This window comes from Sander vitreus, chromosome 8 (genome assembly GCF_031162955.1).
Source record: "Sander vitreus isolate 19-12246 chromosome 8, sanVit1, whole genome shotgun sequence".
NCBI classification, from domain to species: domain Eukaryota; kingdom Metazoa; phylum Chordata; class Actinopteri; order Perciformes; family Percidae; genus Sander; species Sander vitreus.
This window is the reverse complement of record NC_135862.1, coordinates 12,109,197-12,136,676: the sequence shown is the minus strand read 5'-3', so window position 1 is coordinate 12,136,676 and position 27,480 is coordinate 12,109,197. Positions and strand designations below refer to the sequence as shown.

Below are 27,480 nucleotides of genomic sequence, written 5' to 3'. Positions count from 1 at the left end.
ACAAAGACTAGTTTCTAAAATGTTGAATGAAAAAGTGTAACGTTGTCATTGAATCATAAAATCAGCCATACCTAAAACATCCGTCCAACCAAGGAGAAAAGCAATAAAGCTAAAAGTTCAAGTCATGTAATGGGCTTTCTATGTTTGCATGGACATGCCTAGTAGGACTCAATAAACAGCATATAACTTTAATTTATCACACCCTTTATCCTAACCAGGGCCATGGCTCGTTTTTATCCTCCCCTTTGCTTGTGCAGCTTTGTTTTTGTGTCTTGTCCTGAGTGTCCACATTCCCAGCTGGACCCCAATCCCTGCTGACTTTGTCTTGTTGGAGGATGACTTGTCTAAACAGAAACCAGTTGCCCAATGAATTAGGATAGCAAGTGTGAGGCGACAATAATTTGGCCATGTCCCTCACTGAGCTCATATGTTTGGCCTGTCATTGTTCCTTTCCAGTCCCTTTAGTTACGGCTGGGTTGGTACTTTCCTGTGTCCTCATCAGACAGCGGGTTATTCACACCCCTCGGGAAGTTCACATGATCTGAAATAGCCCTCACTGTCTTTCAATCTGTTTATGTGAATCTGAATCCCATTTTTACCATCAAAGGCATTTTTTATCCTGAAATCAGAAGCTTGGCACAATGAAACTTAGAAGACAAACTGCTCTCTTTATTATTGGCTGTGGTATTTACTGTCACAGCCAACATTTTTCTTTGGATGCAGAATCAGCCTTTCCTTATGTCTTCATGTTTTGGCATGTAGTTTAATCCGTATTTATCTATGTTTTGGATTGAAGAATAATCAATGTGCATTTGGCAGAATGCCCACACAACAATAATCCTGGCTTGAAAAATTATGTGTCCTGCTACTTCAGCAGTGGTCAGTGGAGAGTTTAAAACAGAACATTTCCGATCCTTACCTCAGCCAGACAGAGACGGCACAGCAGTGTGACTTTAAGCTCTCTGAGTTTAAATGCATCCAAAGGTATGTGGATCAGTGTCTATTTTAGAAACATCCCTGGGAATTGAATTAGGCCACGAGGCTGCTGTATTTCCCCCATTGGGTAAGAAACAGCACACGTGAACAAGAAAATAAAGAAAGCGAGTAACATTGCACTTCATTCAGAGAGAGATCCTACATGTCAAAGGCTCTTGCCACAATAATGGCATGGAAGCAAGGTCATGAGTGGTAATTACAGTCTTAAGGTTAGCAATTCTTTAAAGTGTATCCACTTGGTTCAGAGGTACTGTGTCTAAAGTTTATACTGTATGCACACAAGGAACCGCTATCATGCATTATGCATGTGTGCTATTCAAAGAGAATTTCCTGCTTCATCTACTATTCGTGACACAAACTGAGTTGTTTATGTGATGGCTACTTTAAGAAGAAGGGCACAGAATCAGTTATAAATTACACTCAATGGCACATATTGATCTGGAATACTGGTTAGTTCAGTGCAGAGTACCTCCTGCCTAATGGTTGATGAGCATGCTTTAGCCCTGATGGCATATTTATACCCTTTCCTTTTACCCCCTTTTTTCAGTTTTCTTTCTTTTCTTTTCTTTTCTTTTCTTCTACACTCATACTCCACATCACATACAGTACATCATACACACCAGAGGGATGTGTGTGAGTGTATGTGGGGGAACAGACCCAGCAGTAAGAGATGACACTGTGTGTGGTGTGGATGATGCCTCCGATTTAGGAGAACGGGATTGTGCAAACAGTCAAACTGTCCGATCAGTGCAGCGGCAGAGAGTGGGACAGCGGGGGTTGTCTCGAGGAGGTGGGGTCTGTCCCATGTGTCGACTGTCTGATGGAGAGAAGAGGGGCACAGCACAGAGTATGAAAGGACACAGAGTGCTGCGCAGAGAGAGAGACTGCAGGCATGCAGCGACACGGAGACGCATGTATGTTTAAAGAGGCTGCAGCAGAGTGGGCAAATGATGAGGTAAGAAAGCTGAACTGACACGAGCCACTAGAAAGCCGTTGTGTACTTAATGTCTCTTCATGTGCTGTTATGATGAATGGATCTTTACACTCTAATGTGTACTCTGTGTATGTCACAGGACGTTATAGGAGAAAGGGTATAGGGTTTTGGAGTGCTTTTTATATACAGTATTTGCATTTTAGTACTCACCCCACGTGCAGAAATTCAAGCTATTTATTGCAGATGTCCTAGCAATACACAGTGTTCGATGAGTGGTTGCACTGATTGTGTCTTGAAGGCGACTTACCTGTCTTTTCCCCCCAGGTGTGTTAAGCATGAGATTCCCAGAGACCTGAAGTTAAAGAGCTGTCAAGCATGTGATTGGACAACACCCCTCAAAACCTACAGCATGTGACTTTGCCGTGGAGTTTGTAGACCCTCGCCATGCTCTCTCTGTGGAATCTTTATCTTCTTCTCCCCCTCTCCTTGCCTCTATCACTTCACGTCATAGCCTTCACTGGAGAAAACGTCAAGGAAACACAACAGCCAGTCACTGACACAGCAGTGCAGCGTCTCACACAGCCCCCACAGAGACCTCATGGATCTGGTTTAGCACCTTGGAATCCCGTGTTTGGGACTGAGAATGTTGACCTCATGGGTCTACCTGTGAGTTGGCCCTTATCATCATCTGAGGAATTAGATAGACAAGGTGTGATTGGTGAATACATTGATTTACAGGCGAGCACAGAGACATCTCTTTTGAATCTTAATGAGAAGGGACTTATCATATCCAGACCCGTAGATACAGAAGATGCCATCTCCAAGGAGAGTGCACAAACAATAAGGTCTTCAGGAGGAGTACCAACTCAACGTACCCAGGAACAAACATTAAAGTATCAACCATCTGAGACAAGTACTGGATCTATATTGCATTCTACACAGACTGGAGAGAATCAGCCAACTTTCTCAGCCTCTCAGAATGAGACGACCGACAGCCAGTTACCTTTTCTTCTGTCTGGCTCATTTCCATCAGGCCAGGACTCCACTTCACCTCTGTCTGCTGGACCTGGGCCCAGCCCTGAGCGCACCACTCCACCAGTAGCCAGTTGGGGGTGGACCGCGGCCCCCTCTGTTATCACACAGGGAGAGACACAAGAGGGGACTGTCCCAGTGAAAGAGACCAGAAATGGATTGTTTGATATTATGGGTCGTATTTTACACAGAGGAGCTGTCAGCATAGAGGCAGATAAAGGTAAGAGTCCTGCCTTGAATGAAATTGAATGTATTTGGAGAATCCATCATTTACTAAACTTGACACCAATCACAGTTAACACTTAGCACTAGTCACTTATGGTCTAAAAGTGAATGGCAGGATTATTAGCGTTGCCCTCATTAAATACCTCAAATAAAATCTGCAAGACTCCAAGTCTGTGTGACTGCAGTGTTTCCGATATGTTTTCTGCTGCCACCCACAATTGTTTTACATTCACAGAATGGTTTGCATCAATGACCTCCCCCAAGCTTTTACTCTCCTCAAAAATCTCTACCAAACTCTTCCCCAACCCTTTCTCCCTTGTCCTTCTGTCTCAATCCTTTTATCACAGATTCTCCCTATCTTGTCCTCCACTATCCTGTTGATGTAGAAACATTTCATTCCCATTGCAGTCAGTGTCCATTGCCCACACCAAAGGTTACTGGATATTGTGGTGCACACCAACTCATACAGTATTTACTGTACACACACACACACACACACACACACACACACACACACACACACACACACACACACACACTCACGATGGCACTCACTTGTCAAAGTAAATGATGTGAGTAGTGTCCACAACCAAAGAGGGAGGAGGGCTTTGACAAAACTGTGTGAGGAATTTCCCTTCCTCAAGCTGCCTATGCATTTAATACCAGAGACAATTTTCAGCTGAACATTTAGTTTGTTGAGTGAATGTATTAAATATTTCAGTGAAAATCCACCACTTTTAGATAGATATCTCACTGCTTGTTTGCTGCTTATGCATTGACACAATCACTTCACTACTAATGGAGGACCAGAAATAGGACACATTCCAGCTACAACCAGTAGCTTTCCTGATTCTGGTGGCTCAATAGCTACAGCTTACTCTGAACGCTATTTTACCAAGAGATTAAGATGTTTACATTATTTATTGGTTACACAATCACAGTTGGATATGAAAGTTAAATATTTCTGCATATGCTTGTAGGATATACAACAATCATGATAGCATAACAGCTCTTGACTGTGCTCACTAATAGCCACACAGAATGAGAGCAACAATGAGGTCAATACTGGCTAATCAACACATCTCTCTCACTCACACACACACACACACACACACACACACACACACACACACACACACACACACACACACACACACACACACACACACACACACACACACTTTTCTTCCTCATGCTCCCACTCTCATTTTCTGTGACCCAGTTAGAGATTCCCCATTACAAGCCTACTCTGTTTTATTATGGATTAACTTCACAAATGGCAGATTCTCCCCTGCTCTCTTTTTAAAGATCTCTTTGGCCTGTGTTCATTGGTTAGATTATTATGATGGTTTTATCTGTAAATGAATGATACCATTATTAAAATTGCATCATTAGCATGCTAACATGGTCCTGATGACAAGGCTAACATGCTAATGTTCGACAGGCCATGTTTGGCATGTTAACCATCTTATTTTTTTTAACATGCTCTCTCCATTTGCCAACTAAAAACTTTCAGTTATGTTAGCATTTAAAATGTTTCGCTTTTGGTTCTCTGTTGACACAACAAATAAGTTGGTTCCATTTTATTTTTCGTGCTTTGTAGATGGCTCCACGGATGATGACCTGCATCTCTCAAAGACCAGTGGCACACTCTTGCTCGATTGTAACATAGACACATCTGCCATACCCTGCAAAACATCAAACCAGTCTTGGACTCCCACATACCCAGATGATGTTACCCCCAACGAGTCCCCGGGCCCCTCTCTGGATCTCAGCCCTGCCTTTTTCGTCCCTCTGTATTCGGACTGGAACTCTGCCCTCGCCACATGGGGATTTGCGTGGGAAGCACACGTCTATGGCCTGGGCTCTGCCTTTACTGTATTTGGCCTAATCTCTGTGATCTGCCTGCTAGGCCTGCCCCTGCGCTGTCCCCCAGGAAGCCCCTACTTCACCCTGCTGCACTTGTTCCTCCTAGCATTTGCAGGAATCCAAGCTTTCTGTTTGCTCTATGATGCTTACAATCACCAAGATCGTCTTCCCCCTCTGGGCTCTCTGCTGCTCTCTGAGCTGCCCTTCCCCTGTTTGATCTCAGCCTTCTCCCTGGCCTTCCTCCTTCTTTCCTTACGCTCACGCATGCATCTTTCACTCCCACTTGCTAATGCCACCTCGTTCTCAGCCTTGCCCAAACCTTGCCTGTTGCTGTGTATGTCCCTGTTGTATTCTGGGGTTTCTCTAGGGTGTGTTGGCATGCTCCAGCTCTTCCACAGCCTCCCCTCCATGATCCTGCTATTCCCTCAGGGTGTGTTTGTATGTCTCACCGTCTTTCTCTCATGCTCCTACCTCATCTTCTACTGCTTAATGCAATTCAACACAAAACACATCTACAGGCTGAATGACAATGGAGAGAGTGGAGGATCTCCTGAAGCGATGCAACCTGCAAGTTGCCCCTTTGCCAAAGCTGAGGACTGGGGTAGGGCAGCAGGAGCTGGAGTGGGGGCTTCGTTGTGTTTGTTAGGGTGCGGAGGCCTCCAGTTGTATGGGATCCTGCATGCCCTTGGTTTAGGTGGGGTTGATGGCTATGGGTTCCAGCCCTGGCCCTGGTGGGGCTACCAAGTAGGCTGCAGGCTCTGTGAGGTTGGGGTGTGTCTAGGTTTGTCTCTCATTGGTTCACATCCTCTATTCTGTCACAACAACTCCTCTATCAAGACTATAACTCAACCCCGGCCAGGATCTTGGTGCCGCCTCTCCTGTAGCTCCCCTTCACGAGGACTCACCCTGCCCTCTCAGAGAGGTGCAGATTCTCCTGTCCTCTCATCTCACGATTCTTGGTCTCAGGGTAAACAGGAAAAGCTAGTGGTCTGTGATGTCATCACTAAGGGACAGTCCGAGGCTCTTCCTCTTTTCTCAATGGTGGATCCTCCTGGAAATGGGCAAGACTGTGTCCCCAAGTCCAGCCAAACCCGGAGCACTTTACTACCTCTCCCTACACCCCCAAGCCCACCGCACAAGCCTAAGAGTGCAGTTGAGTCTCAGCTATCGTCACTGGATAGCCTAAGACTGGAGATTGACTCTACTGTGGACCTGCAGCCCCCATCTCCCATAGACTTGTCCCGCAGCATTGACCAGGCTCTGTTCAGTGAATCCCTGTTCTCACACAGTATATTTGGTTTGCCAAGACTCTTCCATGCTTCTTCCAGCCTCTCTTTGAGCCCTCCTAGCCAAGGTTTGTCAAAGCAAGGGCCTAGCTCCGTGGAAAATGCCCTATACCGAACCTCTTCCTGTGGTGATGTGGATCAAGAGAACGGACTGTCCAGTTTAAGACCTTCCCACACATCTCACAGCAAGCCACCAATGTCACCAGAGCAATGGGATTGGAAAGAGAGCGTCTCTGGCTCAACCCATGGTCTGTGCAGCAATCCTAAGGAGAAAGGAAAACTGCGCTCACATTCCTGGGCCAACAGAGGTCAAAACTTTGCTCAGAGCAGCCTCCCACGAGCAATCCCCCACCTGTCTTACCACAGACGATACCAAACCCTGAGCTTAGCCTCCCAGGACAGTCATGGATCAGGCCGGCTGGCAGGGACTAAACACCTGAGTGAAAGCAAACAGCTGGAATGGGATCTGGCTGTACAGGCAGAGTTTGTCAACGTGTGCAGACAAATTGACACTCTGAGTGTTTGCAGTGACACCATTGAATTATAGAAAGTTATAAAAGTCCAGTTGTGATTAAAATATGCACATGACTTTCTACAGAAATAGCATACTCTGATCAGGTGAGATGAAGGAATTAAATTGTACATCATAAAAGTTATACAGATGAAAATAATTACCTGAACTGATAAAAAGGGGAATGGACATTATTGATACAATGTGTAGACCCAACTTATTTTCTATAAATACTATACTGCTGATATTATATATATTCAAAACTGTTTTCAGCAACGCCACTAAGCTATTCTCTTTGCAGTAATTTTTTTTTTTTTAATAATGGCAGTAGTCTAATTTTAATGCTCGTTCCAGTTACACATTTGTGAATGTCAAGGATCAAATATATTGCGAAAGAGTGCAAAGCTATCAAAATGTTAACTTAAGCAGGAGTTTTAATATTTGTATAACTGACATGTTGAGCTTTTTTTTATTTAAAGCTACAGTATCTTGCAGAGACAAACTGAAAGGCATACACAGGTAAAGGAGAGCCTTCTTTAATAGTGAATGGACAAACAATATGGGCTCAAAACAGTTTCATTGTACACTGTTGATGTGTGTTCAATAGTCGACGTGCTCAGAAGGATTTAATATATAATGAGTTAAGCCTCTTCCACGTTGGGATTGTATAGACACAATTTCATCTACAGTGGTTAGCAGCCACAATACAATCAGCACCTTGCTGGCCATTTAGAGTTGGCAAACATGTACTTCATCATGGGAACAGACATTTGGCATGTAGTGCTTACCTCAGAGGATTATTATTATTATTATTATTATTATTATTATTATTATTATTATTAATATTTAAGTGGGGTGTAATATACTTGGAATTTCAATTCATATATACAAAGGATGAGTTTGTCTTTCATGTTTTTGTATTGCTTGTTTAGCCATTTAAGTGGTATCTTTGTTATTTTAGTAGTACGGACACTCAAAGTTGCAATAATGTGAGCTTGTTTTTTTTGTTTTTTTTACTACCAGTGGCAAACTGTGCCATTGTGTGCCAATGTTAGAACCTCTCACAGGCTCACAGAGGTTAAATCTTGAATATATTGTCCTCTAGTGGTAATGAGAAAAACAACACTTTTTGCTTAATTGATTTCTGGAGATTGGACAAATCAAATCAAATGCCCTTGACAAAATATATATATATATATATATGTAATACCACAGATGTTGAGTACCTCCCAGACAAATAACAAATCACATTTAAAACTGATAAATCAACTTGAAAGAACTTTTTTGTCTACAATTCTATAAAGAAATAAATCTAACCTGGGCAGTTGGTTTATTACTACTATTCTCCACTGACTCCAGAGCCCTATTTCAATAACTTAACGTTTCATTTTTAAAATTCTGGGCCTGAAAAAAGACAAATTACTACTAATAATATGCATTATGGACAGACAATAGCTACGTAATTAATATTGTGTTTTTGCTAAATAAATTTATGGAAGATAACAACATGTCAAGCCATGTGACTCAGACTCATTTGTATTATCAATGTAAAAATGTGGATAATGTAAGGAATTATCCCTCAAACATTTTGTTATCCAGAGGAAAATCCAGAGTGAGATAACACGTGATCGCTTCTTTAAAGTACTCCTTGTTACAAATATGTATGTGCGGTATAAGGCTGATGTTAAGCTTTGGTTGCCTCTGCAACAGCAGCAGCACGTTCAAAGAGCTCACCGCCTGGAGGTAAGATTACATGCAGGGTGATGAGAGCAGAGCATCCTTTGTGTAACAGCCATCAGAGACATTACATAGAATTTGCTTAAACATAAACTAATGTCAAGGTGTAGTAAGAAGTGTGCCTGGCTCAGTGAGCTTTATACACAAGGTATCAGCAGAAAACTGATAATAAAGCTATTTAACTTTTGTTACTTTCCTCTTTTTATGAAATAAAATGTTGAACATTTAAAACATTATGCCAAAGACTTGCTGCTTTTTTTGTTATGTCTTTTATTCTGCAAATAAAATGTCTAACTGCCTAATTTCCTGCAATAGTATCTTGTGTGATATATTAAATGGAAATATAGGGCTGCACAACTGCAAGGTTTGTTGTATACTCTCCTGTATCAGGGTAACATTCAGAGGCCAACAAGGAGATGGGCCTCTTGTTACACCATCAATGATAAGCCTATCGTAAAGTAGTTAATGATCCGTTTGCTTGTTGAAAGGGATCAGCATGAATAGTTAATTACATTACTGCACCTTGGCCACAGTGGACAGATTAGATGTTTATGTGCAGATGTGACTGCATGTAAAATTCAATGTTTAAATTCAGGTTAACGTGTATTGTTTTGTCAATCTTTCAAAGGGGTAAGAGATTGGACGGACAAGAAAAAGAGGGGAAGGACACACAAAAGCAGTGTCAGATTTCAGAGTGTGTGTGTGTGTGTGTGTGTGTGTGTGTGTGTGTGTGTGTGTGTGTGTGTGTGTGTGTGTGTGTGTGTGTGTGTGTGTGTTGTACAGCAACGACAGCTTTGTGTTTGTAGTTTGATCACATGTGCCCGGTGCATCTGCTGGTAGCTGCTGGGCTCGGGACATTTGGTCCTGTTCGAGTGTTTCCTCTTCCTCCAGCCTCAGTAAAGTCGTTTCTCGTAACTAAGCGTGAAACAATTGAAAGAAAAAAAAAAAGTAGAGTGTGTGAAAAGTGTTTTTGTGTGTTGCTGTAAACGCAATATTGGATGGAGATAAATAGATGAAAGAAGAAGATGAAGTTGTGATAACCACATGGATGTACTTACATGGCACAAAAGAATATCTAAAGTGATAGCATGGGTAAGAAAAGAGGAAGAAAGAAGACACTTTTTGATGCCGCTAAGCACAGGTAAATTCCATTTGATAGTAAAAGGTTTCTGAATATCAGTAAAGCTTAGACACACATTGTTAGTGCACATGTAGTAAGAAAGGGTTTCCAGAGGAGGGGGAAAGATCAGAAGCCGGGGATCAGGGGTCAGAGGTCAGACTCACGAGTGGAGGCCGTGGACTCCTCCCTCCATCTGAGCAGACATGGTTCTCTTCTCAAACTTCAGCTCTCCAGAGTACATCATCGACCTGGTGCAAAGACACACAGCTCACAGTCAAAAGTCCTTATACAAAAGTCCTTATACAATAAAAACACACACACACTATTTCATTTTTTGTGTGTTTGTATGTATGTGTGGTTGTATCTTGGCCAGGACACTCTTGAAAAAGAGATTTTTAATCTCAGTGAGTTGCTGCCTGGTTAAATAAAGGTAAAATAATAAATAATACATTTCACACTTACCGTAAAATGGACAAACTCTTGGCTCCTATGTCCTGACAGCCATGTTGGATACCAGCAATGAGGTATGGAACAAACTTATGGATGGAGCCTTTATCTGTTACTGATCCTGAGACACCTTGAGCCACCTTCACCTTATCTCCCTCGCTGGAACACAATCCACACAGAGTAAGAGATAAATGTGTCACCATGACATTAAACGATTATACATTTTTCAAATGACCTCTGTAACTCCACTCCCTCACCTAAAGTAACGTTTCTGACTGTTATTTTTCTCCATGGCATCCAAGGAGCCCATTCCTCTGTACTTTTTCAGACGGACACCATCTGAAAAGAAATATTCTCCTGGAGCTTCAGTGGTTGCCGCGAGCAACGACCCCATCATCACTAAGGGGCAGAAATAGAGGGGACAAAAAAATGCTATGACGTTATGCTGTGCGCAAAGGACAACAGGCATGGGGAAAAAGTAGTCCATTGGTTATATATATATATATATATATAATGATACTTTATCATTACATGTAAGTGTCTACTGAATGATCCAAATATAAATCACAAAAATGTAAGCCTTGAGGAAACAGGAGAACATAATTCTACCTGTAGATGCTCCCAGGGCCAGAGCCTTCACCACATGTCCAACAGTCTGAATGCCTCCATCAGCAATTACTGGCACTCCAAAACGTCGGGCATACTCTGCAACCTTGTACACCGATGTACCTTGGGGCCGTCCACATGCCATCACTGAGGAGAAAGAGCATACTATTGTATAGCATAAACCTGATTTATCACATGTAAACTAATTTGCAGTTTTGTTGACTTTAAAACAATCTTAAACCAGCTGCTGCTCACAGTACTGCACTCTTGATCATACCTTCCTGGGTGATACAGATAGAGCCACACCCCATGCCCACCCTCAGGGCATCCACACCAGCATCTATGAGGTTTTTGGCCTGAGCAGCTGTCACCACTAGAGGGAAACAGACACACAGACAAGAGCTCAGTGTGGGAGACATGAGTAATAGGTTTTAGAATGTTTTCGCAGCACAAATGCAGAAGAATGCTCTGTGACAGGAATAGAGCTTACCATTTCCTCCAACTACCTGTAGATCATTATATTTCTGTTTGATGTAGTTTATCATGTTGATTTGATACACTGAGTTTCCTTGGGAGGAATCCTGTTATCCAAAAAAGTGAAATAGTTTCAATGAGAGATGAAGCACCTACTGGATCTTTGATTTAAAACAGTAAATGCGTCAATTAGAACAGTTCTCGTTTAATAGAATAAAAATAAACTCTAAAGCCACCATTTGTGTTGACTGTTACATCACATTACATTACATGTCATTTAGCCGACGCTTTAATCCAAAGTGACTTCCAATAAGTGCATTCAACCGTGAAGGGACAAACACCAAACAGCAGGACTCCAGTATAAGTACATTAGCTTCAATTAAGCCAAACTACAAAGAGCCACATGTAAGTGCAACATGTAAGTGCATGTATATATATATATATATATATATATATATATATATATATATATCATCTTCTTAGCTAAGGTGTATGTGTTTAGGACTGTTTTGTGCTATAACATCAAAATCAAATTGCTAACTAACCAAAAGCCTAATCAGATCACAGTCAAAACCTACCAGGACTACGACATCCACCCCAGCCTGCATGAGGAGCTCCAGTCTGTACTTGTCGTCCTCCCTCGTACCGATAGCAGCACCACACAGCAGTTGTTTGCGGGAGTCTTTGGAAGCCAGAGGATAATCTCTGTTCTTCTTCAAGTCAGTCCTAGCAATGATGGCAACTAGCTCATCACTGTCATTGACTATGGGGAGCTTACCTAGGAGAGTCAGAGTGTAAAATTAGTGACAGAAATAAGAGAAAGTGTGTTGCTGAGTTCAAGTGCTGGTTACTTTTGCTCTACTGTAGCGTGACCTGCTTCACAGATTTACCTTTTTTGCTACGTTGCAGTATATCATTCGCCTCTTTTAGTGTGACTCCAGCAGGTGCAACAACTAAATCTTCCCTTTTGGTCATTGTCTGAATCAAAAAGAGGTTTAATTGATTCAAACAGTGAAGTGCATGTATGTCAATATACCACCAAGTTATTTGACAGCATATGTTTGCTGCATATATTATGTTTTTACACACATGCAAACATTACCACATCAGCTATACACAAACCTCCTCCAGGGGTCTGTCATGGTCCTTCTCAGACAGAAAGTCAATGTCTCTGGAAGTGACAATGCCGACCAGCTTGCTGCCCATCTTGCCGGTCTCTGTAACAGGGATCCCAGAGAAACCATGGCGTGTCTTTGCCTCAAACACGTCCCCAACAGTGTGTCGGGGACTCATCACCACTGGGTCTGTAATAAAGCCCTGCTCAAATTTCTGGCAACAACAAAAAAAGCAAGTGTTGAATGAATATAGGCCTTTCATTATATATTGTTTTCATCTTATTGTGAAATACAGCTGTTGTGGTACTGTGTCACTGATTAAATTCTCTGTCAATTGTAAGTTCATGTCTTTGTCGACTTTGTCCATCATACCTTGACTTTGCGCACCTCGTTGGCCTGGAACTCAGCAGTACAGTTATGATGAATTATTCCAATCCCACCCATCAACTTCAGTCCAGCCAACCAGGGAAATGACAGGAAAGAATTCATTGATGAAATAATTGAAACTGAAAACCTATCCTCTTTTCTTGTACACTTTGCAAGGTCTGTGGAACAGGATGATGCTAAGCTGAGGGAACGATCAGGTATGGTGTGTGAAAGGTGGTGCTGTGCTTGTACTCACTGCCATGGCGATGGCCATGGATGACTCTGTGACTGTATCCATGGGAGATGAAATAAGAGGTGTCTTCAGGGTTATCTTCCTTGTCAATGCAGAGGTTAGATCCTAAAAAATGGAGTGCATTTTGAAACAGAATCATCATTTTATGATCCTAAAAAGACTGATAAACACATATATCGAAGTAAATCTAAAATGACATGACATGAAAGAACGTCCATACAGTGTTGCAGCTGCACATTTGTTAACCAAATGTTAAGGTTTGTTTTTATTTTACCAAAATGGGCAGATTAGAGGCCGACTTGTGCAGTTCACCTGCTGAGTATTGGATGAATGTGTGTGTGTGTGTGTGTGTGTGTGTGTGTGTGTGTGTGTGTGTGTGTGTGTGTGTGTGTGTGTGTGTGTGTGTGTGTGTGTGTGTGTGTGTCTGTTTGAACACCTATCCAGCAATAACACATGTGACCCAACCATGAAATTAATTGAATGTCCCAGCAGAGCTTGCAAAGACGAAAACAATGCAAGCCAAATAAACAACATTGTGCTCTAAGGAACATAACAAAGATTTAGGGATCAGTTACAAGGATTACAGCAAAACCTGCCTCCGCTTGTGCATTATTGTCAAGAATATGAAATATCAGCAAACATTTGTTTTATTGCGGTCAAGAACAGGATCATGTTTCTGGCCCGGAGGAATGACATGCCAGAGTTAACATGAAAAAAGACTATGCAACTATTCATGTTGGTCCAAAGAAATTGTTCTTTGTGCATCATCTACAAAAAAAACAACAACAATAAACTGTGCACCAGGGAACAGTATGCAGTCTATGGCGTGTGAATATGCTGGACTGTGTTATGATACTCACCACCTCTTCAGAAGTAAAATCTATGAAACCAGGGAGGATCAAGAAGTCACTGCGAGGCGAGACAAAATAGACACATGTAAACATCTCGCATTGGAACTGGGAAAGTATGACATAAATGAAATTAATGATCAATATTGCTAGTAACATTCACCACCATAAACAAGGATCATGTAGCTTTAGTTGTTCATGTGAACCATTTAGCGGATATTATATTCCTACAAAGCAGCAGTTTTTTAAACTTAGCTGACAGTGAGCAGACATAATCTGTCAGCCTTTCAACCCACTGAAATGCTCTGCATTTATAAACCCTGCAAATAGCCTCCATTAAGGAAACTACACCGTGCCACCCATTAACACACTGATAAGTCCACACACAAGCACACACACACACACACACACACACATACACACACACGCACACACACACACACACACACACACTGCTTTTAATGTCTGTCCCACCACTCAGAGTCATCCTTGAAAGTAGTATTACTATTACTATTAAAGTAGTAATCCTCCATATAAAACTATAAAACCCAAGCCGATGTATCATCACTGATATTACAAAACATTTAATGGAAGACATTGCATAACTCTAATGTGTGCTTCTGTGAGTGCACATGCATGCATACTAGCTGTGCATGCCATGTGCATACCATAAAATCAGCCAGTAAAATTCATCTGTGTAAACATTTCTTACTTATATGTAAGCCCATCACCGATAGCAAAGAGTTGTTGTGCTGTCAATCCATCTTCAGGAACATAACCTGTGCCTCCGCTGATTAAGTAGTCTGCCATGCTGACGTATAAAAACACACACACATGCAGACATGATATAACTGAAAATATGAAATGCAGGGTCTGTTATATATTTAATACATATTTGGCAAGTGTATAAAGATATGACAATGAATAGGTGACACTTATTTCCATCATGTACTTCACAGCACCATAGAGTTAATTGTGTTAATTGTGTGTTCTTGACCTTACACACATAGCCAGATCCTACAACAAATGTTGGACTGGAGACAGGAAATGCTAACAAAAGGAATCCGTCCTGTTCTTGGGATACTCTTTCTATACACCTATGACGGCAGTGCAGCAGATAAGAGGATTTGGTTGGCTGCCCAGGTAGCTGATAAAGGGGTTTGTAAAAGCGCATAACCAATTAGGCTTGAAAGCATAAACATCTCAGTTGCTGCCAGAGATAGAAGTTATAAGGCTTCACACAATCACTTCTGCAAAGCAGAGATGGGCATGACCTTACAGTACATGGAGTGTGGTGATAGACCGAGCAAAAGTATGAGACTGACCTCTCTGGTTCATAGCCAGCTTGGATACGTGTAGCGCTGTATCGCTGGGCTGCAGTCTCATGCCCATGTCCATGTGGCGCTGGGTGGGCATAGGCCCCGTAGGGGTGAGGTTGTTCCCCATCTCTGTTTGAGATGCGAGGTCGTGCTGGTTCCATGTCCCCTACAATTCTCCGGTAGTCAATTTGGTAAGTGTCCCTCTCCCCGTCTCCAAACCGTTCATAACCATGACCCTCCATCTCTAAGAAATCCAGGGCTACGACCTCCACAGGGCCCCACCACCTCACACACACACTCACACGCACACACTTCACGCACTTATGACTTGTTTCATAGACACAAAGTTACACCCTCACACTCCTATTAAACAGTGGCTACAGCAGCTCCCACACACAGCACTCCTAAACTCCTAATGCTTTGAGTGCATGTTCACACAAACACCTTTCAGACACACCTGACACGGGAAGAAGCTATTTGCCATCTGTTTTGTGGCCAGTGCAGCAGTTAAACCAAAATGGCCAGAATTTGTAAAAATCTGAAAACTGCAGATGCAGCAGCAATGAATGTCCCTCAAAACAATGTTGTTTGCCCTGAGAAGAGTTTGTATTCCAGTGTGTCAGCTCTCATTCCTGGAGTTGGAGGCTAGTAAGGCCTTCAGGTAGGGGCACAGAGTTTTTGGCGAACCTGTTGCTGAAGTCGACCAAATTTAGAAATCCATGAATGTCCCCGAGCTGGAGACACAAACAGCCGCAGGGGAGGAGAGTCAGGTCTTGCTTAGGTGGCGGAGATTTGTCCCCCTGGAGGCCCAGAATGCGTTGCTGCTTGGATATCTGTGGAGCTTCTCTTCACTCTGTTCTCCCGGTGCCTGCTGAGCTTAACTCTGTTTCTGACAGTAGCAGACGTCACACTCCCACAAAGAGGATTGGGAGCATTAATGCAGGATGGGGTGGGGTGAGATGGGTGTATAGGGTGGAGTGATGCAGTAGGACTGAGGAAGAGAAGGATGGGTCAAGTTGACACTTAAACACACTTTCACCTTGGAGGATTACAACGGTATTAAGGTTTGTTGTTGTTTTTTGTCTTTATCAGTTCACTGTTTGGACCAGTAATCACAGTGAGAGTACAGTAGTAAACAGCAAACCTGTAGATTAAACTGAGAAAGGAGAGTAACTTTGTTGCCTGGGAAGCCCTCGACACCATCATCTGCAGGTGACTGACTGACTGCTTGTGACAGTTACTGAGGGATTGAACTAGAAAAGCCTCTTACCCTGTCTGTCTGTCTGTCTCTCTCTCTCTCTCTCTCTCTCTCTCTCTCTCTCTCTCTCTCTCTCTCTTTCCACTGGAGGAATCAAGCAACACCCCCCCTTCATAATGCTAACAATGGCAAACATGTTTGTCGCTGATAATTAAAAGCCATAGCCCCTTCAGAACTCACCATGTTACTTTCTGAGCTGAAAAGGAGAAAGTGAGGACTCATAATTTTCTTTCTTTTCCGAAACAATATGTTTATTAGTGAAATATCAAAAACATCTCAACAAATTATATACACACATTACATTATACAAAGGAATCAAATATATGATTTTTTCATAAAAGATGAAAGCGCAGCAGGAGAGGCAAGAACGTTTTTCACTTGCAGAAAATGCAGGAAGGCCACAAGTTCCTTAAAATTAGCCACCTGAGGGAAAAGAAAGTGAAATTAAAACATTGGATAACATCTCATAGATTTAACTACCATGTTTGATCATTTTAACAGAAGGAAATCCTACCGGGCCTCTCCACTAGTTCGGGATGATGATTTTTGAGGGCGTCATAGAAGGCTGCTTTGACCACTACCCCTCCTGAACGAAATATCCTATTATAAAGGACTCTCATTTTATCCTGCGTTGTCGCCTTTGCTTTAACATACGAGTAGGCTTCAGGGTGGACCATGTTTCCAAGCTCCTCTGTTATTGCCATTACCTCGGTAATGTTTTGAATCAACTTGGCCCTGTTGTTTTCGACAAACTTTGCTGTTTTGAAATATAAAAGAATGAACATGAAAAGCGAAATTAAATTATTAATGTGACTTAATGTGATTGAAACTAGACTTTTTCATCAGATCAAATGACAGAAATACTCACCTTTATCTTCGTCACTCATTATTTTAGTAGAAACACTGACAGAGTCCTGTTTGCAAAAGTAAGAAGCTCTCTCAGTCTATATTGTGTAATTTATTTTGTGCATTGAAAAATGTATTATACACGCGTTTCAGAATCCCAGTCTAAACAACGGGATTGTTTCTATGTTTTCTCCAAATGACGTGTGGTATAACAGGATAATAAACTGAGAATGTTATGTCCATTTCCGTCAAAATAATATTAATTTAAATTAATGAGACAACAAATAACAAAATAAACAAATAAACAATATTCCTATGAGATATACATATATAAGTCAAAGATCAAAGGGTATTTGGCATACCTGTATTGAAGACCTTTCCAGTTTTGTAACTCCTTTATACTGTGAGTGTATCATTTTATTATCAACAGTATCATTTGACTCTGACTGTTCTGAAAAAGAGAAAGAAACATCATGTTTTGGAAAGTAAGGAATAACTGATGAGGACACACTCGCCTGACCCACTAACAGTATTGAACAATCTACCTGGTGTCTGAAGAGGAACATTGAATGCCCAGCTTGATTGATTACTGTTTGGTGACTCCTAAAGTACAACAAGGGAGAAAATAGTATATATTAGAGAAATAAATAAACCAGTTCAAAGTCTTCCTCCTAAATTATAAATCATGATTAATCTGCACTATATTTCATTTTCTGAAATTAAATTCATGAGTTGTACCAGTCTTGTCGAGACGTCCAGGACCGCCTTATGAATTCCCTTCTCGTGCTTTGAGAAGACCTTGTCAGTTACTTTAAGGGAGTCTAAAACAGAAGCAAAGTTTCAATTTATTATATATTAATACGTAGTGTATGTGTCAAGCTAGTCTACAAGGATTCTAAGCTCATTTGCTTGAAGTATATAGTTCAGAGTAGAAAATGTTCTAATATGGTGACAACAATAACAAATGCTCACCTTGAAAGGTAGGCCTCTTGAAAGGACTTTCATCCCAGCACTTCTTCATGAGGTCAACCAGTTCTTCCAACCCATCTACCTTCAGCTTCATCTTGTCAATTTCCTCACAGCAAGGTCTGTCCCCTTCAGAGATCCTCAGTTCCACACGAGCACAACAAGCCACTACAGAACATGTGACACAATGATGAAGACATGCATCAAAAGATTCAAACACTAAGCATGGGAGCTGGACATAAACAGTACTTTACATACAGTGCTTAGTTTAGTTGTAAACTGATAAATTATGAGGGGAAAGAGGAGAAAATAGATGACATAATGTGATTTCATTGGATAAAATATTGGAAAATTGAAGTGCCAAAAAAGAAATACTATTTTGTGGCAAATATTAGGACAATAAAATAAATTACACCTACTTGGATAGGGCTCTTTACCCCTAAGAATGGACCAGAGCAGGATACCATAGCTGATCAAGAGAGAGAAAGTTTTTCAGTAACAGGTTACTGTGATGCTGTTAAGGTTTTTAATATGGGCAGTATTATTCTATGTTATGTCCAACCTGTATCTGTCAAAGGCACGGACAGGTTCATATGATGCTTTAAAAGCCTCGGGAGGCATGTACTTGTATGAGCCTCCAATCTCCCCTGTTGTTTCTCTGTTGCTGTTTAAAGCACTGGTGGAAACTCTGGACAGACCAAAGTCTGCTAGCTACAGAGAAAGAAGGGTAACATGATATCAAACATAATTACATTGGCTTTATATCTACATACAATTTTAGGTAGATGGCACTCTACCTTGGCGTTAAGGTCCATAGTCAGCAGTACATTACTTGGCTTTAGGTCGCCGTGAATAAGGTTCTTTGAATGGAGGAAGGTCATGCCTAGAGCCACTTGATGGGCCATGCGGAAGGCCAGGGCCCACGGTACAGGGCCAGAGAGTTCTTCCTGCAGGGACTGAAGAGAGCCTCTTCCCATGAACTCCATCACTATTCCATGTTGCATGGATGTTTTTTTACCAGGCGGATATCCCTGATAAGTTCCATAGCGCCTCAGCACAAACTCACAGGAAGCCTTATCCATATGATTAGCCTCGTCACACAGTTTTGTAAAGGGGATGGAAAGAGGTAGGTGATTGTTGAAAGGACTAAAACAAAACAAAAAAAGAAGCAAAAGAGACATTCACTTGTTAAATATTAATTTAATATGTGTATGAATTAATCATTTGAACTAAGTCCTTCAAATTACAAAAAAAATGCAGATATTTAAAAATTTACCAAACAGCCTCATGAAGTATCTTTATGGCCACATCAAATCCCCAGTCCTTGTGCCTGGCCTTGTAGACATGGCCGAATCCCCCGGAGCCAACTGACTCCCATTTCTCCAAGCTTGTGTCACCAACTAGCTCAGTTTTCTGGCTTGGCAGTGCCATCTCCTGCTGAACTCAGGTAGAACAACTGCAACTGCAAATCTATTCAAAAATATGAAATTAAGTTTAAATCAAAGCTGCTAAACATAAAAAAAGTCGTACAATGGCTGCTTAGATATTTCTTTTTATGAACTATGTTGTTATTACTGCTTATACTGTGCCCTTGCTTTCAGCACCACATTACATTAAAAGCAACATTTGGTTCTGAGGACACAGACAAACATTTTCCACTAACACGTCCCTTATGTTTTGTTCTTGTTACTCTATAAAAAAAAGCTGGCTTCTACTCACCATATATCCCCTCACGCCGCGTGTGGGTACATTAAGATTCAAGAATTAGTACATACGAAAGTTGTGGCAAAACAAGTACAGTAGGTACAAGTTCCAGTTTCCTGTTCTGTTCTCTGAGCAGCCTGAAGCCGTAGCTGAGGGGAGGAGTTTACTGGGGCTTGTGAGGGAGGCTGGAGGAAAGAGAGCTTGTTTTGGGCAACATCTGTACATACTGTATGGCTGTGGGGAGTGGGTCACATTTACTGTTGTGACGACTGATGTGCAGAGTGGTGTATTAAAATGAATGAAATAGAAGATAAGCTGAACTAAAACGGATTGCACACGATTGTACACATTTTTTGACGTTTGATCGTAATTTTATTTCAGGGAATGGCAAGAATGTGTTGCTCATACCACACCCCAGAAACTCAAATAACATACATCATTAAACCTTTTATCATTACAGATTTTTCTGTGGCGAAATACAAACTGGAATATTGTTCCATTTTGTTACTATTTTTATAGTGGCTAAAAAAAATGATACATATTTGAACTTCCTTAATGAAGCATGCACTGTAAGAGGAAGTTATGAAGGGCACTGGGTTTTTCTTCAGGCCCATGTGTTATCTGAATGGGATGGGGATGTGGTAAGAAAAGTATTATTGCAGATGTGGCAATCTCCTCCCATCTATAACGTGTTTGCTGCTTTCGGTGTGCGATCCAGCCTATATAAAGGAAGCTTTGCTATGACTGAGACTTCATTGTTTATATTAGTCACTATTGAGTGAGCCTTAAAATAGATGAAGAATAAACGTGATCTCTCATCAACATCTTTGATTTGTTTAGGTTGTTTGTTAGCTTGTTAGCTTGTAACTGGCAGTGGCTGACACAGCGTATGTCTAGGCCTTTGTTTTGAAAAAAGTGAAACTTAGCTTAAAATACCAATACACCTGGCTTCTCCTCGAATAGCCCTTTTTTTCACAATAGCTTTAAGCTTAATGATATGGAAAGCCCCCTGCAAGTTGATGGGATTGATTCCTTAGATATGTGATGTATGAAACCCTGGCTGTCTGAATCCATGTTTTTGAGCCTGTCATTGCTACACTGCAGATCCAAGGCTGAAATGCTCAGCCATGCGGTTTACTGCTTTTTATGCTCATGATGTCTTGTAACATATAAAAAACACGATATGGACATGTTGACAATTAAAGACGTGTTGACAGTTCAAAATTTGATTTTCATTGGAGGAGGTCTTTAAAAAAATAACACATTCACATACAGTAGAATCATGCAGGTAGAAATACATGTAATGGAACTAGTTGGGGGCCAAGCAGCGAAGCTGCGAGGCACCATTAGTGATTCTACCTTTTCTTAGTATTACATATCTTTCCTCTGCCTTGGGAGTCTATGGCAGCCCATAGAACCGTACAATAAAAAGTTGTGAAATTTGGCACATTGATTCAGGACAGTCCCATAATTCATTTCACCAAGTTTTAGGTCTGCACCACAGGCAGTCTAGCACCACCAATAGGTCAAAGTTGGCATTGCATCCATGCAGTTAACTTTTGAACCGTATGCCCGATTTTGAACATCGAGATATAGTTGGAATCCTTGGATGACGCCGAACTCAACGCACCCCATGATGACAATATCGTACGTAAACAGGAAGTGAACTCATATCTCAGGGAGGCTTTCACGTATCAAAACCAATCTCAATACTTGGACTCATGACCCAATTAGGAGGAGGCTCAAGAAATGTTGTGACTTTTGACCACTATGGGGCGCTATAATCACAGGAAGTAGGCTCATATCTTAGCAACGCTTTGACTTATCGAAACCAAACTTGGTACATGGACTTGGGACCCCATCCTGACGACGCACAATAAATTTGGTGACCTTCGACCACTACGGGGGCGCTAGAGTTACAGGAAGTGAGCTCATAGTCAGCAATGTTTTGATGTATGAAGTCCAAACTTGGTACAGGGACATGGTAGCTGATTGTGAGGACGTGCAAGGAAAGTGGTGTCATTTGGCCTCTAGGGGCGCTGTAACAAAGTAAATGAGCTGATATCTCAGCCATTCTTTATCCAATTGCCATCAAAGTTGCTGTGAGTGCTTGCTCATGTCATGGCAATGCCATTCCTGCTAGTGTACTGCTTGGCCCCCTCATTGCTGCTTGCAACTATATTTTCAACTGGTTCTTTTGATAATAATTATTGTTAAATATTTTTTTCTTAAATTGTTAAATTATTTACAGTAAGCACAATGCTGGGATTATGTACCCAACTGTACCCCCACCCACACCCACAGAATCATGCGCGGGCATACATTTGCTCACAATGAAGATAGTTACATTTTCACAATATTTAAAGCTGAGCTGGTGCTACTTGATTGCACTGAGCCTTGAGCCTTCTCTCCAGCTACAGCATTCTTTATTCCTATGATTTCTTACCTTCTCTCGAGAATCTCCCTCTCATTACTTTTCTTTATTTCTCCACCATGCATGCTCTCTCATGCACACACAAGACACAAGCCACGCTAAGACTGTTTACAGTCTAAATTATGAATGCCAAACACTGCTCTAAAAAGAAAATTGACAGTCTGGAGCACAGGTGTCTGTGAACATGACAGCTACTATGGATGTAAATCATATGTCACACATGCACACCCTGTTCATTAAGCGAGCTGAGGTGTATTTACTCACATCCCATGCTGCCTTGCTGTTTTGCGTTGATAGGTGCGGTCTGTTCTCGCTCTCTGCATTTCCATCGCTCTCTCCCCTCCCTCTTCTCCACCCACCCTCATTTACGCTCAGCACAGTGTGGACCTCTCTTACCAGTGGCTGCTATCTCCACTACATCTCTCTCCTCGTGGCTGCCTTTTACCTCATCCTCTGTCCTTTTGAAACTGTCTATCATACTCTCCTTTATTTGCTTCCCTCTCTGTCCTTGTCTCATGCTGATGATATATGAGGCAGGGGATCAGCCTAAAGAGGATCTCTCTGCGCTGGATGTCTGAGTGGAGAGCTGAGGTGAGCGTCTGTCTTTCCCACCACAGTGTAGAGGTGTTTTAGACTGGGGAGCATCCCTGATGCAGGTTCCGTCCTGTGGAGCAGTAACAGGACAGCCTCAGGAAAAAGAGAATAGACCGAAAACCCACGTGCACGCCTGGATGTGCTTTGTGTTGTGAGGAGAGTAGACTGAAAAAGGGAGGCAGAAGGCAGCAACAGAGGGAGGGGAGCATTTACCAAGAGGCGCCCGAGTCACAGGGGTTTGGGGGAGGTGGGCGTGGGGTCTGCGGGGAGTGTTTTAAAAGTGAAAGGGGGAGTGGGGGGGATGTCTGCTCTGCTCTCAGATCAAAGAACTGGAAGAAGGAGGATTGCTTTTCGCTCAGTCTGAAGAGTCGCAGAGAGACTGGGGAGTTACAGGCTCTCCAGGGACTGTGGCATTACAATCAGACACCAGAGGCTATCTGCAGCACTGACTGAGAGACAGAGGGAGGTGGTTAAGGACAGTCAAAGGACTTCTTCTGGACAGAGGTGAGCTTGCATCCTAGGTGAAGACCGAGAATAAAAGGAACGAACAAGAGGATAACGAAGAGAGACGCTCCAGGAAATTGGCAACGTTCCCTTTTCACAAGAAACTGTAGGAGGATCCCAACATGGCTGTCCAACTTATGCCTGAATCAGCCGTGTGTTTGCTCATGGTGAGTCGAGGAGGGGTATAGTATTGTCGGCGCTGTCTACTGTCTGTCTTTGTTCGTTTCTTTCAGTGCTGTGGCTTTCTCTCATCACTCTCTCCTCATGGCAAATGCTCCTGCAGCCACTAATGCAGTAGGTGAGCTGTCATCTCATTAAAAGAGATGTTTTTTGTTTGCTCCTCCCCTTTACTAACATCCACAAGCCTGAAATCCTCCGATAACTTCATAGTGAGGCTCTAAAGCCACTTTCCATACTAAAGAAATGGCTGTCTTTTGCATCCAACTCAGAAAACTCTAGCTTTGGTTTAACTCCTCCACGTGTTCAACTACTGCAGTGGTGAGGTGTGGGAGAAATCCATCAGAGACTACTGCAGGCATTGGGATACGGTGCTGAACATGGTGTTTGTGCATGTCGGAGACAGATGTCATTTAATATATCTTAGTGTGAAAATGGCATGTGTGTGTCTGCAGTGCATGCATATAAGTTGCTAAAGGTGTGTGTGTGTGTGTGTGTGTGTGTGTGTGTGTGTGTGTGTGTGTGTGTGTGTGTGTGTGTGTGTGTGTGTGTGTGTGTGTGTGTGTGTGTGGGAGATTACTGTAGCAAGTGATCATTTCCCATCTTTAAGACTGAATCAATTCAATTAAAGCTACACAATATAGAGAAAACAGATTTTCTGCAGCCCATAACAGAGGATTTGTAGGATCTTGTTAGTGCAGAAACCTGTCCCTCACTGACATGAAACAAATTGGCTTGGCTTGGCCTGGTTCAGATCTGGCCATAGAGAGTGATGAAATAGAAGCACACAACATGCGCAAATCCATTGACCTCCTCTCTCAGCTCTGTGCGGCCGCACAGTGAAACAATGGCAGGGTGGCTTTGCTGCATGTGTAGAATACAGATAAGGCATGGACCCCTCTCGTGATTAGCTTCAATGAATCAAAAGTACACCCTGTATGCATACTATGTATACTTTGTATATGAGAGCTTGTTCTGCTCATTCTCATTCTATAGTGTTGGCATTCTGCAGTCCCAGGGGGAGTCATGCATCGCCGCACTACCTGCTATCTCCACCTGTCATGACTGTCTGTTACTATGGCGATAGGCCATGCATCCCACTCAGGGGAGAGGCAGCAGTAAAAGGAGCAGGGTGGGAGAAGAGTGCATGAGATGATGGACAGGGCAGAGGCAGGAAGGAGAAATAGACAAAGTGAAGGATGAGACCAGGAATAGAAGGAGTGAGTAAGAAAAGGAGGAGAAAGTGAAAGTGGCACACTACAGGTTCAGGTTACTTTATTTATACCCGTAGGTAAATTTGTTGCGCAGTTAAAAAGTGCAGGGCATCCATGACACACAGTTTCAGACACCACAGACAACATACTGTGTAACACAACAAATATTATCACCTTTAAAATTGTCCTCTCCAAAATAGACTCATTCTTAAGGGATTATTTGGACCTTTTATGGCATAGAGACAAGAATGCATTAATCTGCTGGCAGGCAGTTGGTGTCCCTTGACTCCATTTTACACTGCCTCTGCTTATGTTAGCATTAGCATAGAGGGCGGCCCCTTACAAGTGCTCTTACTGTTATAGCTGACAGCCGTGCTGTCACCCCAGATTTTCTTTCTGTCACCCCAGCTCACAAAAACTAGCTTACTGTCACAACTTTTTAATGTCACTTTTTTTTTACATTTATGATTAGAGCCAGTGATTTTCTCCCCATTTATTATTATTAATTCCGAGCCACTCTTCGCCAGTTGGTAATGAGCGAAACACTTCAATATGGACATCCCTGTGCTTTTTGTGTTTTCTTTGGTTTTCATGGATGTTGAGCTCACCAATGCTAAGTAATAACATGACTTACAATAAATATGGTCTGTGTTGAATTTTCTTTTACAATAAATACAGGCTGCTGAACAAGGTTGACACTGGATAACTAATTTCAGTTCTCAGTGATTTGTTCACAAAATCCATGGCATTTGTATTCATGCTGACAAGTTCAGGGCTTGAACCTATTTTAATTATTAATGGGAGTCTATGCAGAGCATGTGTGTGTGTGTGTGTGTGTGTGTGTGTGTGTGTGTGTGTGTGTGTGTGTGTGTGTGTGTGTGTGTGTGTGTGTTTGCATTGTGTTTGAGGGTGGGCCAAGATTAATATTGATCATGCTTCCTGCCTCTGTGTGTATTAATATTTCAGGTGAATTAGTGATTATCTCCAGCAGTAATTGCAGGAGCAGCTTTGTTAAGCATAATTCAGCATAATTCACACTTACAGCACAACAAATTACCCACATCCCTCACTCACATCAAACATTCACACACATCATTTTCATACATAGTCACTCACCAAGCTTGAGCAATAGGAAGTGACCTGATTCAGTTACCACAAACAGGAAAATTAAGTTTTCTTGTTACAAGCTGATACAAATAAATATAAAAAAATAGTTCTCCTCTGGGCTTTATTGGTCTGGAACTAATGGGATTGGCCCAGACCAACACAAGCTCAGCTATAAAACCGAATGGTTTGATGTCTGTCATATAGAGACTGGGCCAAGAGGGGGGAGAATATTATATGAGAATTCAGGCAAGTATCCTAATATTGTTATGATAGGGTGAGATCAATAAAATACAATGACTGGGAGGGAAAAGTGACAAATGACTCATTTTTAAATGCGTTTCATCTTCACAGATTAATTAAATACGGGCATGTTTTTATATACTGTATAACCAACATAGGGGGGATTCCATGCCAATTCCATCTAAATGGACAGACAGCATCTCTTTCTGTCTGTCTGCCTGCTCTGATGGGTTTCTGTTTTAACGAAGGATAAAGAGATCAATAACAAGTCTGTGCCAGCCAAGACACACAGAGACATGCTGTCATCAGATATTGGAACAGATCACAAATTAGATGGTATCATTTGACCTCAGTGGGACATGTTATAGCTTTACTGCTGAGATCTCTATCACAGAGATTGTACATGTCTCCTAGCTTTGTCTTTCACCTAAAGTGAAATGTGTGACTACTGCACAAGACTTTTTTAATCCTGGATATGTGTGATCACATGCAAGTCTTTCCTTTTGTAGTTCAAACTAATGCGTGTGCTCTTAATTGCAGGATTCATTATACTTTAAATCAGAACTGGAACAGCTATAGTCTTTGCCACCATCATGCTCATCACTGAGCCAATTAGCTCTGCTCTTTAGGGCTCAGAGAAGAGCAGCTATGTCCAAGATGGATATACCGTACCTTGGGGGGTAAAGAGGTGCTTTAAACCTGTAACATTTGATGAGCATAGGGGGTAAATAACAGCAATAATTGCAGACTAAATCTAAAAACATCTCACAGGCTTCAGTCAGAGAGTTTAGTTTTTTGATGCAGCTAATCCAGGATTTATCATAAATTGAACACATGCTGATAAAGTGTCAAATGGAATCATGTATAGAGACGGAGATGAGGCTGTCAAAAAAATGGGAACAGAGTTCATCTCAATGTTCTGCTCTGGCTCATCTTGTTTTATTTTTGCAAATCTCTTGTTGTGTCAGAGTGGCATGTCTTTTTCCATAATCAGAGGCAGTCGATCAATATGCATTTTGCTATCTGTTACACTAGGCCCAGCAAATACAGCTGAGAGAAAGCAGGGCAAGTTGGTATCTTGACACACACAGAAGCTAAGTGGATTATCTTCATATTGCTGGAGGGTTCTGCTCTGCATACAGTGAGCTCTCAGCAGCTCTCAGTTTCATTGTCACAGTGATATAGCAGTGTACATATTAGAGCTTATCTGTCTTTCCTGCATGAAAAATGCTCTGTTGTAGATGACATCATCACACACCTGGCAAAGCAATTACTACTGTACGTGTGTGGCTTGAACT

At 41.9% G+C, this 27,480-nt stretch overlaps 3 protein-coding genes across 6 annotated transcripts; 1 reads left to right on the top strand and 2 right to left on the bottom strand.

Moving 5' to 3' along the window:
* The first annotated feature begins 716 nt into the window (after positions 1-716).
* On the top strand, positions 717-8,897 carry prrt4a (proline rich transmembrane protein 4a). The gene is made up of 3 exons (XM_078256838.1): positions 717-1,951; positions 2,255-3,182; positions 4,791-8,897. The coding sequence occupies exons 2-3, from the start codon at positions 2,375-2,377 to the stop codon at positions 6,887-6,889; spliced, it is 2,907 nt and encodes a 968-aa protein (XP_078112964.1). The 5' UTR covers positions 717-1,951; positions 2,255-2,374; the 3' UTR covers positions 6,890-8,897.
* Positions 8,898-9,401: 504 nt separating this feature from the next.
* impdh1a (IMP (inosine 5'-monophosphate) dehydrogenase 1a) lies at positions 9,402-15,380 on the bottom strand. 4 transcript variants are annotated; one of them, XM_078256053.1, is made up of 16 exons: positions 15,145-15,380; positions 14,532-14,630; positions 13,832-13,880; positions 12,975-13,076; positions 12,725-12,799; positions 12,360-12,566; positions 12,128-12,215; positions 11,816-12,015; positions 11,254-11,344; positions 11,041-11,136; positions 10,767-10,910; positions 10,415-10,556; positions 10,173-10,316; positions 9,875-9,958; positions 9,649-9,665; positions 9,402-9,505 (listed from the first exon to the last, which is right to left on the bottom strand). In XM_078256053.1, the coding sequence occupies exons 1-16, from the start codon at positions 15,378-15,380 to the stop codon at positions 9,402-9,404; spliced, it is 1,878 nt and encodes a 625-aa protein (XP_078112179.1). The 4 variants fall into 4 exon arrangements, with proteins under 4 accessions (XP_078112179.1, XP_078112183.1, XP_078112181.1 ...); XM_078256057.1 differs by lacking the exon at positions 9,649-9,665 and having other exon boundaries at positions 9,484-9,505; positions 15,145-15,203; XM_078256055.1 differs by lacking the exons at positions 9,649-9,665; positions 15,145-15,380 and having other exon boundaries at positions 9,484-9,505; positions 12,740-12,799; positions 14,532-14,629.
* Positions 15,381-16,626: 1,246 nt separating this feature from the next.
* On the bottom strand, positions 16,627-20,063 carry LOC144522058 (receptor-interacting serine/threonine-protein kinase 3-like). The gene is made up of 12 exons (XM_078256837.1): positions 19,928-20,063; positions 19,485-19,678; positions 19,006-19,354; positions 18,771-18,919; positions 18,628-18,677; positions 18,215-18,376; positions 17,981-18,063; positions 17,788-17,845; positions 17,605-17,693; positions 17,265-17,310; positions 16,911-17,153; positions 16,627-16,819 (listed from the first exon to the last, which is right to left on the bottom strand). Exons 2-12 carry the CDS (start codon positions 19,637-19,639, stop codon positions 16,812-16,814), a joined length of 1,392 nt encoding a protein of 463 aa, XP_078112963.1. The 5' UTR covers positions 19,640-19,678; positions 19,928-20,063; the 3' UTR covers positions 16,627-16,811.
* Positions 20,064-27,480: the final 7,417 nt, after the last annotated feature.

What these genes read in the sequence shown, in the direction of transcription:
- impdh1a (XM_078256053.1), bottom strand. Translation starts at nt 15,380, where the DNA reads ATGGAGGGTCATGGTTATGAACGGTTTGGAGACGGGGAGAGGGACACT. An exon ending in GCTGGCTATGAACCAGAGAG is followed by an intron (nt 14,631 to 15,144) that starts GTCAGTCTCATA and finishes TTTATACGTCAG; the next exon opens with CATGGCAGACTACTTAATCA. An exon ending in ACTGCAACGTAGCAAAAAAG is followed by an intron (nt 12,016 to 12,127) that starts GTAAATCTGTGA and finishes TGACTCTCCTAG; the next exon opens with GTAAGCTCCCCATAGTCAAT.
- LOC144522058 (XM_078256837.1), bottom strand. Translation starts at nt 19,639, where the DNA reads ATGGCACTGCCAAGCCAGAAAACTGAGCTAGTTGGTGACACAAGCTTG. An exon ending in TGGACGTCTCGACAAGACTG is followed by an intron (nt 17,846 to 17,980) that starts GTACAACTCATG and finishes GTTGTACTTTAG; the next exon opens with GAGTCACCAAACAGTAATCA. An exon ending in AATGAGTGACGAAGATAAAG is followed by an intron (nt 17,154 to 17,264) that starts GTGAGTATTTCT and finishes ATTTCAAAACAG; the next exon opens with CAAAGTTTGTCGAAAACAAC.
- prrt4a (XM_078256838.1), top strand. Translation starts at nt 2,375, where the DNA reads ATGCTCTCTCTGTGGAATCTTTATCTTCTTCTCCCCCTCTCCTTGCCT. An exon ending in CAGCATAGAGGCAGATAAAG is followed by an intron (nt 3,183 to 4,790) that starts GTAAGAGTCCTG and finishes CGTGCTTTGTAG; the next exon opens with ATGGCTCCACGGATGATGAC.